Here is a 14,099-nt window from a genome sequence, read left to right on the forward strand (position 1 = left end):
AATTTTAATTTTTGCAAAGAACAAAGCCAAGAGATGAGCACTGTCACACACAGCAGGCCAGAAACATGCAGCTGAAGAATGAAGAAGGACAAAGAGTCAAAAGATGGCAAAATGAATGCCACTCCGAGAGGAAACCCCTCACAGACAAATCAGAGATATGATAAGAAATGCAGAGAGAATCAGAAAGTTTCCCAGCATCTTCACCTTCAACCTACTTGGCTTCAGGATTGACAGTAACGTCACAGCCTGACTCACTGTGGAGTGGACTGCTGCTGTAGTGACAGAAGAAACGAGCATCCCAGCGTTGTAAGAAATCTATTTATTCACTTACATGCATACAAATAAATGCTAACGATGTAAACAAAATGACAGAAGTTTAAATAAAAACAGACTAAATGAAAGCAGAATCAGAATACTTTAATAATCTCTAAGGAAATGATTGGTTGCAGTTGCTCCAGTACAGTACCAGAAACAGACTATTTAACAATACAATATATTACAGATTTAAGAAAGTGTAATAATATATACAAACCATTCTATAATAAATATCAAGAACTAACAGATGTGATTATAAATAAATGTCAGAAATATTTACAGCAGCACTAAATAAAAATGAGCATGTTAAAAAAGGGTGTAACTATTTCAGTGTTTACAGTGTGTTAGACTGAGACTGCTCAGAATACTTGCCTGGAGGGTTTCATGTTTCCTCGCCTGTTATCTTTGTGAATTGTTGTTGATGTTGTGGAGTCACTAAATGCAACAAGGTCTTCTAATTAGCTTTCAATGCAGCAGTCATGTTAACATGTATCGTCCCTGTTGTATAAGTAAATAAAATACAAAATTAAATAAATAAAGCACAACAAAACAACATGTCTCCGGTGACCTCCTGCACACGATTGCTTGTTCTCAGTCAAAGCCACTCCCTCACTGGGCAGCCTGCCAGAGTCATCAGTGATGACATTTGGCGCTTTCTTTTGCTCACATTCCAATAAGTTTTTCTTTTTACTGATTAAAAACAATAGAAAAACAGCAACAGTGAGGGATGGGCGGTAATATTGCTGTAACTGTAGCTGTTAATCCTCTTCAGTCTAAACTATTCACATTCAAATATGAAACGTAATTGATGTAATTAATGTTTATTGAAGTAAGTTGGGCGTGCGCGAGTCAAATCCTGCAGAGCTTGATGGTTAACAAAGCGTGCAGACAAACAACCACAAGTCGCCAACAGTCACCGAGTAACGGAGAGAGAGAAACGTGGAGGACTGACGACACTTGCTTGACTAAAAGGGAAAAAGCAAAGCGACGCACCAACCTGAGAGATGCATGCTGCACTCTGCTGTGGGTTAGACTGTGATAACCTCTCTCTCATCAGTGTTGTCCTCTTAGATTTTTGTCTGTGCTTGAAATAAACTCAGAGCACAAATTTCACCGGGGGTTGGGGGGATTTCTTCTTTAGTTCAATGTCCGGTAGCAGTCTGCTGAGCTATCAGTACTTTTGTCACAAACTGTCTCCTCTGTGTTTGGTACATGGTTCGTTTAAATTATCGTTTACATATCATGTCCTTGTAAACTCACTTTTCACCAAAGAGACGAGAAACATTTGAACAAACAAACAAACAAACAAACAGAAAATGATGTTGACGGAGTGCCTTTTAGTGCAGATTCTAAATTACTCACCCACCACAGTAAAAAGATCACACAACTTGTGGAAACATGACGCTGTCACAACACCAAATATGGCCTCGGTCCCTTGGCTCACTTACTTTAGGTTAACTCAATAGAAAGCTTTGTGGATGCCACTTTTCAACAACACAAACCTCCTCTGATGACATTGAGCATGATCACTGTTTTCAGTCAGACTCTCTCATCATGCCAGTCTTTATCAAAGCGTGACATCAAGCCCAAACGATAACATTTTTTTGGCTCCTTCTGTTCGTAATGATCTCTCCATCCTCTTGTGTGTGTTCGGCTTTGTACTACACACAAACAGTGGCGTGAGGGATAGACGATTCAATGTTTTTACTTTTAAATCCCTTTTAAATCCCTTTTTCAGTTGTTGATTAATTTCTCTTTAGAATGAATGATTCATATTAAAATATTTAACCTATGCTTTAAGTCACATTATTTTACTAAGTATACCTGACAGACCGTATAATCTTTACTGAAGCTCCAGAACAGCCTCGGGGTGTTATCATAACTACAACACTCCTCTGTGTTTGTTAAGATTCACCGCAAAATCCGCCTCAGCGGTGAAACAGATCAACCAGGCAGCGTGTGCTGATTGACTTTAAGCTCAGCAGTCATTTGTAATTCTAGATGACGTGATTAGAAGTTCATTTCTTCGACCTGTTGAAGTTCAGCAGCGTCTGGTTTTACAGCAAATCACTTTATCTCGTTGCTGCTCTGGTATCAGCATTTACTGAGCTTTAACACCAATCTGGATTTCTGGCTACCTTAGCGTTAGCATGCTGTCTGTGCCGGTGCTTGCAAGCTGCGTTAACATTATACTGCTGTTGTATCTGTCCTGGAGCAATCTCCCTGTACCATCGCGCTCTCATCCGTATGTGCAATACAAAGGCTGTGCGTACATACATACATCAAAAAGTAAAAACCACAGTAAAACAGAATTTTACAAAAATGCAAAAGAATTCTGTGATTACCTGTACCCATATTATTTTACGTGTATGGCAATTTTAAAATAATATGGGTAAAATAATTCGCTAGCATTATTTGAACAAGTTACTAAAAAAAAGTCATATTCAAAGTAAATAAGTCTGTTTTGTATATTGTACTTATCAAAACTGGGATCAGATGAACATGTATTAATTCTCCCTTTTTTGAAATCTCCTGTAGATATATATATTTTAATTATCATGTTTTAAAACAGCGCCGTTCACCTCTTTGCTCTGGTAAACCTTAAGTTTACACCTCTTGGCCTTACTTCAGAAGAGTGAGGGCTAATGACATATGAGAGGGATGGCAAGAGGCTGTGACAGGATGAACAATGTCACATCACAGGATTCACGAGTTTGTAAAGCCTGAAAGTTTTTTGGTAGCCTCTCCCTTCTCTTTGCTAGTGCAAAAGAGTTATTCAGACGTCACGGCAGACAAACAAACAATGAAGGATTCATTGTTTTCTCTCACTTGTTATTTATTCAAATGTCTTTGGTGTGAATTTTTCCCTCGCTGTCTTTCTTTCACACAAATACCTGCAGCCTTTCTGGCTGGAAACAGTTTTGTCAGGATAACAGAGCCGACTGCAGAGAAACACCTGGGCTGAGTTTAGATGAAGCTTCAGGTTTAACTGGGATTATGGCAGCAGATTAATGCTTCTTACTTTGTTGTATATTCATTGTATGTCAATGTGATTTTGTTAAAGGTTTTCAGTGTTTATTCCATCAAACATTTGAAGTCATTTAATGTGCAAAATGAATAAAATCATGACTGTAATCTGCATCAGGTTACAGCGTCACTTTGTTACCAACTCAAAACTTTATTGGCTTTTTACAAAGAGAAAAGTAAACAGAGGAAAGATTATAAATCTGTACAAACAAGCAGGACAATATACTGAGTATATAATAATATAAGCAGAATAAAAGTGCTATAAAATGTTACAAATAACAAATAATTTAACTGTTCCATGAAGTTTTGACACAGATTGTTGTGCTGTTACATTTTAGGGTTGTGTGCACAAAAGTGTGACGCTCATATTTTTTGTGTGAGGGATAAATGTTATTATTGAAGAGATCTCATTCATCCATCTTGAAGCTAAATTATCCACTGAGTATGTAAGCAGAGGACTTACAGGTATTACTTCATTGATTGGAAGACAAACGCAAAATAATAGAGACAATCTCAAACATTGTAACAGCAGTCAGCCTGAGCAGAAGGAAAACGGAGGATTTCTAAACCTGAGAAAGTGGAGTTGCACAATGGTGCCGTCATAAAGGTGGCGAGGTCAAATACTTAAAGGGATGAGCTGTTGTTGTTCTTCATTCATCAGTGGTGGTTAAAGTAAGGGTTCCCGTCTGCCCTCTTCAGCCCCTCCTCCTCCCTCCTCTGCGCCGTTGCAGAGAAATCCTCGAGTGCGCACATTCCTCAGAAACCAGCAAAGCCAGACAAGCAGGGCAACGATCACAAATACAGCCGTTATGAAGAATGTTCTCCACGACCAGTCGGAGCACTCTGATGGCTGCAGAGGACAAGAAGACAGAGATATTAGTTAGCAGTTTTAACTGGCGTCTGTTATGACGTGGACTGTGAGGCTCTGCTAAAGCTTCCACTAAATTACAGGGACCTGGCTACCCTCATAACCTATATTAACTCATTCCTACAGTGTCCCCCCCCCCGCCCCGCCTTAGTAGATCTGTGCACCTGCATTGCACTTTACAACCTTATAATAGCTCAGCAGTGACTAACTACATTTGTAGTCACCGTTGTCTGTGTGCTTGCTGATCTGGGCTGTTATCTGCACTGTGTGTCTCTGAATGTGGGATTTTGCATGCGGAAGAGTAACTGAGTGGACTTTTAATGCTTACTGTCAAATGTGAACCATTTAAATGCAGTCTGTGTTCTTACCCTCTCTGTGGTTGTAGGCTGTGATGTGGTGCTCGGTGGTGTTGGTGGTGTGGAGACGTGCAGGCGGACAGCGGAGCGGTGTTTCTCCACTTTGTCGATGTCACAGTAATAAACTCCTCCGTCTCTCGCCTCGGCTCGCTTTATGATGAGGGACAGGTTTGCTCGTTGGTCCCAGTCTGATGGTATTGAGACCCGGCTTTCATCAAAGCTTTTTCCATATGTGGTTTTCCCCGACCGGACATCCAGCACCACCTCTCCATCTCTCCTCCAGCGCATAGACTTCACCCACTGACCTGCTGTGATGGAGCGGCACGGGAGGATGGCATCCTCACCCTCGCGTACAAAAACATCAGAAGGTATGAATACCTGCAGCTGTGCACTCTCTTCTTTCTTGTTGTTGCAGTCAAACTCGTAATAGCCTTCATCACTGATATCTGCACTTGTCAGTATCACAGAGTCGCTGCTTTGGAAAAACCTGTTAATATAACCTGGAGCCGGCTTCCAGCTGCCGTCGAGATCCCCGACTGAATGGAGGCTGTTGTCCTGCAGGCGACGTTTCAGCGTGCCTCTTCCTTTCATGCACTCCTCTGTGAGGGGAAACGTTACATAGTCTCCTGCAGCGGCTTGAATCAGTTTCCCAGAAACGCCGCTGAGAAAAAGAAGAGGAATGAACACAAAGAAGGCAGAAAGTTTCATCTTGTCAGTGCGGGAGCGAAGTGAGCCGCACAGTAGCTGACTTGCTTTTTATCTGCTAATGCCTTACTTACGGCAGCCTCTGTGCGCCGCCCTTATGAGTCATTCATTAATGTTAGTGCCTGTGGGTGTGTTTGGGTTAGAATATGAATGCGGTCTGGAGTTACATCACACTGAAAGCATTTTTTTTTTTTTTTGCTGGGAGTTGATCAGTATTGCTGAACTATGAAATATTTTGTGTGCATTGTATTTGTTGCCTACAGGTTTAACATAATAGCTTTAGTGTTTAGAATGGAGTATGAACTTATACGAAATGCAGCGAGATATTTTTTAAACAAGTTTTATTGATTATAAAATACACTAAATCGGATTCATATCTTATTGGCAGATATCCAAATTTATGACATCAGTATCGGACATAAAAGAGTGGTATCGTGCCATCTCTATTCAAAACGTAGGCTCCCGTGGCAATATCTCCATGAATCCCACACAGTGCAAATATTCCTGAAAGCAAAAGATGGCAACTTCAAAACCCCAATTCTAACCCGTGACTTCTCTCCGTGATGAGACATTCCTCTCCCGACTCCTGGTGACACAAAAACACACAAATACATAGCTCAGCAGGTAATCCACAATTGGAAGCAAGCGCTTTACTCATTCATACATATAAGTGAACAACAGGTTTAACTCAAGAATGCTACACTGCCTGGGGCTCAGCCAAACTCTTAAACAGGTTGCTCCTGATGAGAATAATTCACTACAGCTGGCTGTGGGTGACAAGCGGCAGGTGTGGCTGCCTCCAGCTCGACCAAAGCAACGGTGTCAGGCCGTCACACTGATTTCTAGCTTGAAAGTAAAATTTTCCGATTTCTTTCTTAGATCAGTTTTTCCAAATTTCCACCTGACTGATTTTTGTTTTTACAAGCTTTTTTATTTATTTATGTACTTCAGATTTCAGGAGAAGAAGCAAAGAGACCTTCTAGAAGACATGAAAACTTGACACAAACATAATCAAACATTCAAGTCTCAGATATTTATTGGCAGAAAAGCTGATTTTATCTTATTAAACTTATAACCTAAAGAAACAGTAAGTGCGGCCAAAGCAAGGAGTGAGATGCCAAAAACTACAAAGAGTGTATCACATCACAGGTCACACACAAATACAGCCAGGTTTAGCACAAGGGTGTGAGAGATTCAGGTGATGTGATAAACTTGGAAGTTCATTACACAACATTACTCCTGAACTCGGAAGTTCAGCACAAGGGTGTGACAGATTCACTGTCTGACACTGACACACCCTTGTGGCACACACCCAGGTTTAGCACAAGGGTGTGACAGATTCAGGTGACTTCATAACTCAGCCAGGTTCAAGACACACACACTCCCAGAGATAACGTGAGAGTGAGAATGCAGACGGGGATGACAGAATTCATGTTGGTGTGACTTTTAAAAAACTTTTCAAGAACTTTTTTTTGCTCAGCTAATATGTATTCCCAGCCTGATGATCATAGTTTTATTCAAATCAAATTATTCAAATGTTATTAACCGCTTTTCCTGAAATAATGATTCAGATTTAAAAGTTTTTAAAGTCCCACTGAAGAGTAACCACAGAATATATGAGATAAATGTCAGACCTAATGGTCTAGGAACCCTAAAAAAACAAAACAAAAGTGAATTACTCTTTTTTTAAGCTTATCGCTGTATGTTTGCTTCACAAACAACATGTTTGTTTGCTAGCATCAGTTTTTATTTTTGGTAATAAAGAATAAAATCCAATCCTCTTCCAACCAGGTCGCTGCCAGTACTACCTAGCCTGGCCTGTCTCCCCAATGTGATGTTTGTGTATTGTATGTACGTCTATCTTAATTGCCCCTTGGGGATAAATAAAGTCTCTCTGACTGTCTGACCTCGCATCCACCTTTTTATTTCCTGTTTTGGTTTGGTCCAAGGTGCACGCGCTCTTAGCCAGATGATGATGGTAGGATCGCTCCGTGAAAAATGAAGTCAGGGTTTCAAAGAAGGTAAGCAACACTGGTGGAAATAAAACTTATAGTTGGAGTATTAGTTACCTTTATTTCTAACAGGAAACATTGTGTTAGTGTTGTTTTAGCCAAACAATATCTCCAAAAGTTGATTCTGTTCATCTTTATAAAACGCTACGTCCAGATGAACAGAATCAACTTTTGGAGATTTACTTACCTGGATGATTGAGCGTGCATCAGGAAATAAAACAACATGTAAAATCTGAGGTGCTGCTACACTGTTCGGTACCACAAGCCCCTCAAAATATGATTGGCCCCCTTCAGGCATGAACAGAACCACCTGTGGGATGTAACTGAGTACATTTACTCAAATACTTCATTATTTATTATTTACAGGTAAAGTGATGTATCCATTAATATGTATAATAACAGCTTGGTGGTGAGTTTAGCCACAGGACATGAAGTGCAGATTTGGTCAGATATAACCAACCTTGCTTCCTTTCATCAGCTGCTGTGACAAAATCTAAAACCTCAGATAAAAATAACAGGTATCACACAGTAACTGTGAGATGAGCTGTATGTGCTAATGAGAGGCTGAGGTGGAGAGGGCTAAATGTGGCTCATCAGCTGCTTTGCACAGTGCAAACCCTTCATCTGTAATTCTGCCCTGGTCAGTGCATCACATGTGTCAGTTCCATGTCAATAATACTGAGAAGATTCAAGATCTTTTAGTGAATCAGTAAGCTGCAGTAACAGTCATGTTAAATAAATATTTGTCTCAATCACAGTGATTATTCTGTTCCTTTTGTTATGGGATTTTCTAAAGCGAATCTGAAGTCCAGTTTTTATTTTCAAGGTCATCAACTATTCAGAGACACGTTCACTGAGTTCAGGTGATAAAAGGGACTTTGTGACAGGCTGCCAGATCATAGCTACTGATGGTTTTCTCATACACAGCTGGTGCTAAACTGGGATTTACCTCATCGGTTATGTCAAGACTTGTTCTTTTTTTTTAAATCACTGTTTGTAGTGAAGACAAACAGTGGGAATGCACACAGTTTAAAAGGAACAATCACAGCACCTTCTCAGCACTCCCACAGAAAGTCCACCATCTGATGTTTTAAGGTTTAGGGATTTTTGTTTGTTTTATTTTATGCATTTCTACATTGTCGAAAGAAAACTGTCAACCAATCAGCGTTTAGTGTTTGCTGTGCAGATGATTGTCCACAAAAACAACCAAACGTGGCCTTACTGTCTCAAACAGTAAAGTACTAAACAGTTTAAGCACTGGTTTAGTAACCTCAATGAGACTCCAGAACTTTGCCCTCGTAGTTGTGTTTCTGATGATTCATTTTCGTAAAGTGTTTTTTTCTCTCTCTGATATCATCACAGTTCTGCTCGGGCTGCTTCAGGCAGAAGCATATGAGTGGCTACATGTTTAAACTTGGCTGGGCGATATTGCGAAATGTGACATGTTGGTTTTAATGAGGTTTTCTGGATGTCGCTTTCATTAACATCATTGAAGAAGGTTACCCCTGATCTGTTAATACCTGTCATTTTCTCCTGTTTGACTTTATACACACACAAGTGTTTTCCCCCCAGTGTGGCGTTGTCTAAGCAGCAGGGCCTTGAATGTGGACAAACTGGTTAGACTGTGCATTTTTTAATTTTTATTTTTGCAAAGAACAAAGCCAAGAGATGAGCACTGTCACACACAGCAGGCCAGAAACATGCAGCTGAAGAATGAAGAAGGACAAAGAGTCAAAAGATGGCAAAAGGAGTGCCACTCCGAGAGGAAACCCCTCACAGACAAATCAGAGATATAAGAAATGCAGAGAGAATCAGAAAGTTTCCCAGCATCTTCACCTTCAACCTACTTGGCTTCAGGACTGACAGTAACGTCACAGCCTGACTCACTGTGGAGTGGACTGCTGCTGTAGTGACAGAAGAAACGAGCATCCCAGCGTTGTAAGAAATCTATTTATTCACTTACATGCATACAAATAAATGCTAACGATGTAAACAAAATGACAGAAGTTTAAATAAAACCAGACTAAATTAAAGCTTTAATCAGAAAGCCTCGTTGGTCATCAGCACAACAAACTAGAGATGGACCGATCCGATATTACGTATCGGTATCGGTCCGATACTGACCTAAATTACTGGATCGGATATCGGAGAAAAATAAAAAATGTAATCCGATCCATTAAATATCACGAAAGCACCTCACAAAACTTGCAACATGCTGTAACTCACCTCAGAACGTTAGCACGTTGGAGCAGTATGCATCACGTGATAGAGCGGCTGTGGCATGCGGGACCTGTCGGTGGTCTGGATAGCATTTGGAGCTTAGCTACCAACCCGGCATTTCATCTCCGACAAAGTTATCCCCGAGAGAAGTAAAGCAAGTGTGTAAGTCCATCTCTGAATGTTTGTAAAGCATAGGGATGGGTATCGTTTAGGTTTTATCCGATACCGGTGCCAAATCGGTACTTTTGAAACGGTGCCGGTGCTCAAACGGTGCTCGAACCGGTGCTTAAAGAATGGAGAACACAAAATTGGTCCAAAAACCTCTCATATTCAGCTGGTTTTTTGTAAAAAGATAACAATGTTAGCCTTTTCTGCAGCTATGGGGCATATATGGTATCACTCTTAGCTGGAAACAGTGCTTAAACAATGGAAAAAATACAAACTTTGTCCAAAAACCTCTCATGTTTAGCTGTTTTCCACTTTTTCTTTGGTCATTTTAGCCTTTTTGGCCAGGGTGAAGGGAGCATCTGCCATCAAACAAGAAGACAGCCGCATGTAGCTATGATGATGTTTGTCATAGCTACATGCTTGATGTTTGCTAGTTCACCTTACATGCATTAATGTAATAAGTGGTTAGCCTACTCAACGTAAATTACACACGAACAACATTAAGCTACTCACGCAGAGAAGAACGGCTGCTGCTGCCATCCAATACGGCGCATTTCTCGGCTTTTAAAAAAAAAAAAAACGCTATGCGTCGCCAGGTGTTTCATCGGATTCGAGGTGTTACTTCCTTTGACAGTATCACAGTATCAGCTTAAAGCACTTGTTGCAGGCTGCTGAGTTTGCATATTTTGCTGTGAAGTACAGCCAGACTTCTGACCGCTTCGCCTTGGGCATTTTTAATCTGTAGCTCTGCATAAAAGAACGTACGTACCTGGACCCGCCTACTATCCTCGGAAACGTAAAATGATTGGCTAGAAGTGTATCACAGCTCAGGAAAAAAAAGCACCGAAATAAAGCACCGAAATGTGCACTGCTTTTCGGTCTGGTAGTAAAGCATTCCTGCGTTAAGCTTAACAAGCGACTGCCTCTCGCTCTCCGGCTGCTACTTCAATCATGAAACTGCTTAATGATCAGCTGATCGGCTTTTCTGTCGCTAGTCCGTCTCTCTTGTTTGTTTTTGGCCTACTTTGCACCAGAAAGAGGAAACCAGCGGCTGAACAACAGCAGCACGTTTAAGCTTGATAAGCTGTTGTTAGAATTTATTTAATATTACTTTCTACACCAGGATCTTTTTCTACGTAGCTGACGTAACTGTGCAGGGGCGGATCTAGCAAAGTTTAGCCAGGGGGGCCGATAGGGCATTAACTGGGAAAAGGGGGCACAAAGACATACTTTTCTTTCTTATTCTCATTTAAAATGTCTAGCTTTTAATAAATAATTATCTGACACCCAAAGTTTTAATTTGATGTAAAATGAATAGAAGTCAATTACTGTATATAGTGACTATTAAGTCGAATATATATACCCTAGTAAGCTATAGTACTTTTTACTTTGGGAAGGTACCATCTGTGCAGTCTGCAATTTTATTGAAGAAAGATGTTGAATCTATTTAATATTTCTTGAAAAATAATTGATTTCTGTGCATTTTTTTCCACACTGCATCAAATTAAGGTTGATTACGTCGGTTAAGCATCATGAGGTGGCGCGTGAGGGGTGGTTCCCTATTTTTTATTTATTTATTTTTGTTGTTGATGGGAGTTGGAACCCTATTAGTTAGGTTGCTTAATATTTACGCTAAGTACTGTTTAAAATACCAGAATAGGGAGGATGGTGTAGGTTTAAGTTTATTAGATTGATCAGTATTGCTGAACTATGAAATATTTTTTTTTGCATACAGGTATAACAGAATACCTTTAGTGTAGTTGTTGTTTTAAACTTGAGTATGAACTTATACAAAATGCAGCAAGATATTTTAAAAAACAGTTTTGTTGATTAAAAAACACTATATCGGATTCATATCGGTATCGGCAGATATCCAAATTTATGATATCGGTATCGGTATCGGACATAAAAAAGTGGTATCGTGCCATCTCTATAACAAACCACTGATTGAAAGACACTTTTCTTTTGACAACGTAAATATTCATAAAATAAAATTTTTTTTTTTTAATTTAAAGTATTTGTAGCTGTTGAATTGCAGTCACATAATTACATTTCAAGTTCAAAATTAGGTATTTAAACTGGTTTCATGTTGTGTTGTCGCCACCTACTGGTGGACTTAAGAGTTGTGCTTATGGCACGCATGCTTTTGGCGGGTGTTCAATTAAGCACATATTCCACCAGAGACTCAGGACTCTGTGTATAAAACGAAAATATGAACATTGTTTATCTGTGTTTTCATTTTGTATTTCACGGTAGTTTTTCCACACTGTTTGCTGGTGAAAAAAAAGATTAAAATACTGGACAAACTCCGTGTTGGTGCGCAGCGACATCCCGGGACTGAGGCTGTATTTGGCTAAGTTTTCCCTCTTCTTCACTCTCATAGTTTCCAGGAAGAACAAATGAGTCTCCTAACATCACTTTGACATATAGTATACTCCCCTCACTAAGAACACTCATGGCCGATGATTTTTTATTTTTTTGATAACGGTATGTAGCCTGGGAAATGGTTAGCCACACAGGACACAAATACTGGGTTTCTTAATGTGCAGTTTTATTGTCAATGACAACTGAATAAACAAAAAAAATGTCCTTTGACTTTTACTTTTGTCAAACAGCGGCCATATGGACTTGTACTGAACATCGACGGCACGAGAGGTAACGTGGCGAAGTAACAGAATAACCGACTAAACAAAGATGCGCCAATACAATACGAGGAATAAAGGAAATGAAATGAAATGAAATACAAAACACAAAAATACGGCAGTGGCCTCTGTCTGTGCAGAACAGAATACAAAGAGCTAAATCACACAAGGCTCCTTTAAAAAAATGTGGAAGTGTTACATACATTTTTATAAACACTTACATTCCACAGAAATCTCACTTGGAATACTGGAGCACACAGACGATCTCGCAACTTATTCGTTGCATGGAGAAAATGGCTGCTCCACGCTGCACATACGGGTCCTTTGCATCATACATTTCAGAAATACATCATCTTGTTAAAAATAATGACGCTTTGCCACGGCACTACAATTATACCAATATGTTTCAATGAGTTATGTGCATATTTAACAATTCCTTACCAACAATTTAACTCCTTCACAACATTCCCGTTCCACATCCACAGCAGAAAAGCAAACAGGAAGTCCCAAGATGCATTTCTTGTTAAGTTTTTTTTTTGGAAAACTGCAGTTAACCCTTAAGCACTACCACCCCCCAGTGACCACAATATGCAACTACACCAACCTATAAAATTAACAGCTTCAAGTGCACGTAACTATGGAACACCAGGACTGCCATAATGAATTAATTAAATACACCATTAAATAATTAATTAAATGTGTCAATAATTAATTAATGTGTCATACCTATTTATTTAATTAATTAATTCCAATTTAATTAATTATTGCCACATTTAATTAATCATTTAATGGTGTAGTTAATTAATTCATTATGGCAGTCCTGGCGTTCCATACAAAACATGCAGATAACAAAAGAAATAGCACAAGCAATAACATTAATTTACCCAATAACATTCTTGTCTTACCATACATGGAAAGAAAGAAACAACATTTTAAGACCCCTTTTTGAACCTTAAATGGAAAATATTATTATTAATTTACCACTCGGCTACAGGTATAAACAATGAAAGGTGGTGGATTGGCCAGATGCTGACCGGTGTGTAAAAATAACCCAGTTGTTTGGTGGTGGCTATCGCGGAGCTTCCACAGATTCAGTAACATTAGCAAGTGGTGGAGGCCAGCAGGTGGATGAGAGAAAGTGGAGGTAGGAGAAGGAGAGACCTAGGATTGCCAACCATCCCTTAAAAAACGGAATCGTCCCGTATTTAGAAACAAAAGTACACAGCTACAAAGGCAGACTAGCAGCACACTGCACAGAGTGGTGCATTCAAGGAGCGTCAGCATAGATATGGTGAGGTTAATGACGTAGGACATATCAATTTCCAGAGCTCAAACACTATCTATAAACAAACCACAACACTTCAACCAAGCAAATAACGTGTAAACAGTGGGCTTTCTAACACCACCCGATGCTCTGATGCGACCTGAGTGCTCACACTGTGCCTCCATAATATGAAGATTATAACAGAAATTCTGTCGCTCGCTCTCCCTCTCTGTCTGTCTTTCACTCACACAGACACACACACCGCCACCATCAACTTTGCTAAATCAAAAACATTGATCAGGCAGCTGTGATTGAGCAGCAGTGTAAATCCAACTATTTTCACGGTTCTTGTAGTCGTGATAATTTTGTGAGGCCACACCGAAAAGGCTCGGATGAGCTTTCGAAAGTTCTACAAGTTGTGCCTCCATCGCTAGTGTCCAGATCACACGCTGCACAGCTGTGCTGCTCCGTCTTTTTCACCGTTTACGTGTGAGCGGCTGCGGTGACACCCTCACGAGCGAT

At 39.9% G+C, this 14,099-nt stretch overlaps 1 protein-coding gene across 1 annotated transcript; it reads right to left on the reverse strand.

Annotated features, from left to right (window-relative positions):
• Window positions 1-3,196: 3,196 nt before the first annotated feature.
• Window positions 3,197-5,319, reverse strand: LOC113012740 (uncharacterized). Its single transcript, XM_026153055.2, has 2 exons — window positions 4,579-5,319; window positions 3,197-4,192 (listed from the first exon to the last, which is right to left on the reverse strand). The coding sequence occupies exons 1-2, from the start codon at window positions 5,272-5,274 to the stop codon at window positions 4,010-4,012; spliced, it is 879 nt and encodes a 292-aa protein (XP_026008840.2). The 5' UTR covers window positions 5,275-5,319; the 3' UTR covers window positions 3,197-4,009.
• Window positions 5,320-14,099: the final 8,780 nt, after the last annotated feature.

Source organism: Astatotilapia calliptera, chromosome 3, assembly GCF_964374335.1.
Source record: "Astatotilapia calliptera chromosome 3, fAstCal68.1, whole genome shotgun sequence".
NCBI classification, from domain to species: Eukaryota; Metazoa; Chordata; class Actinopteri; order Cichliformes; family Cichlidae; genus Astatotilapia; species Astatotilapia calliptera.

Excerpts from the sequence above, each read along its gene's own strand:
- LOC113012740 (XM_026153055.2), bottom strand. The coding sequence starts at position 5,274 with ATGAAACTTTCTGCCTTCTTTGTGTTCATTCCTCTTCTTTTTCTCAGC. Across the intron at positions 4,193-4,578 it reads AGCCTACAACCACAGAGAGG|CCATCAGAGTGCTCCGACTG; the intron begins GTAAGAACACAG and ends TGTCCTCTGCAG.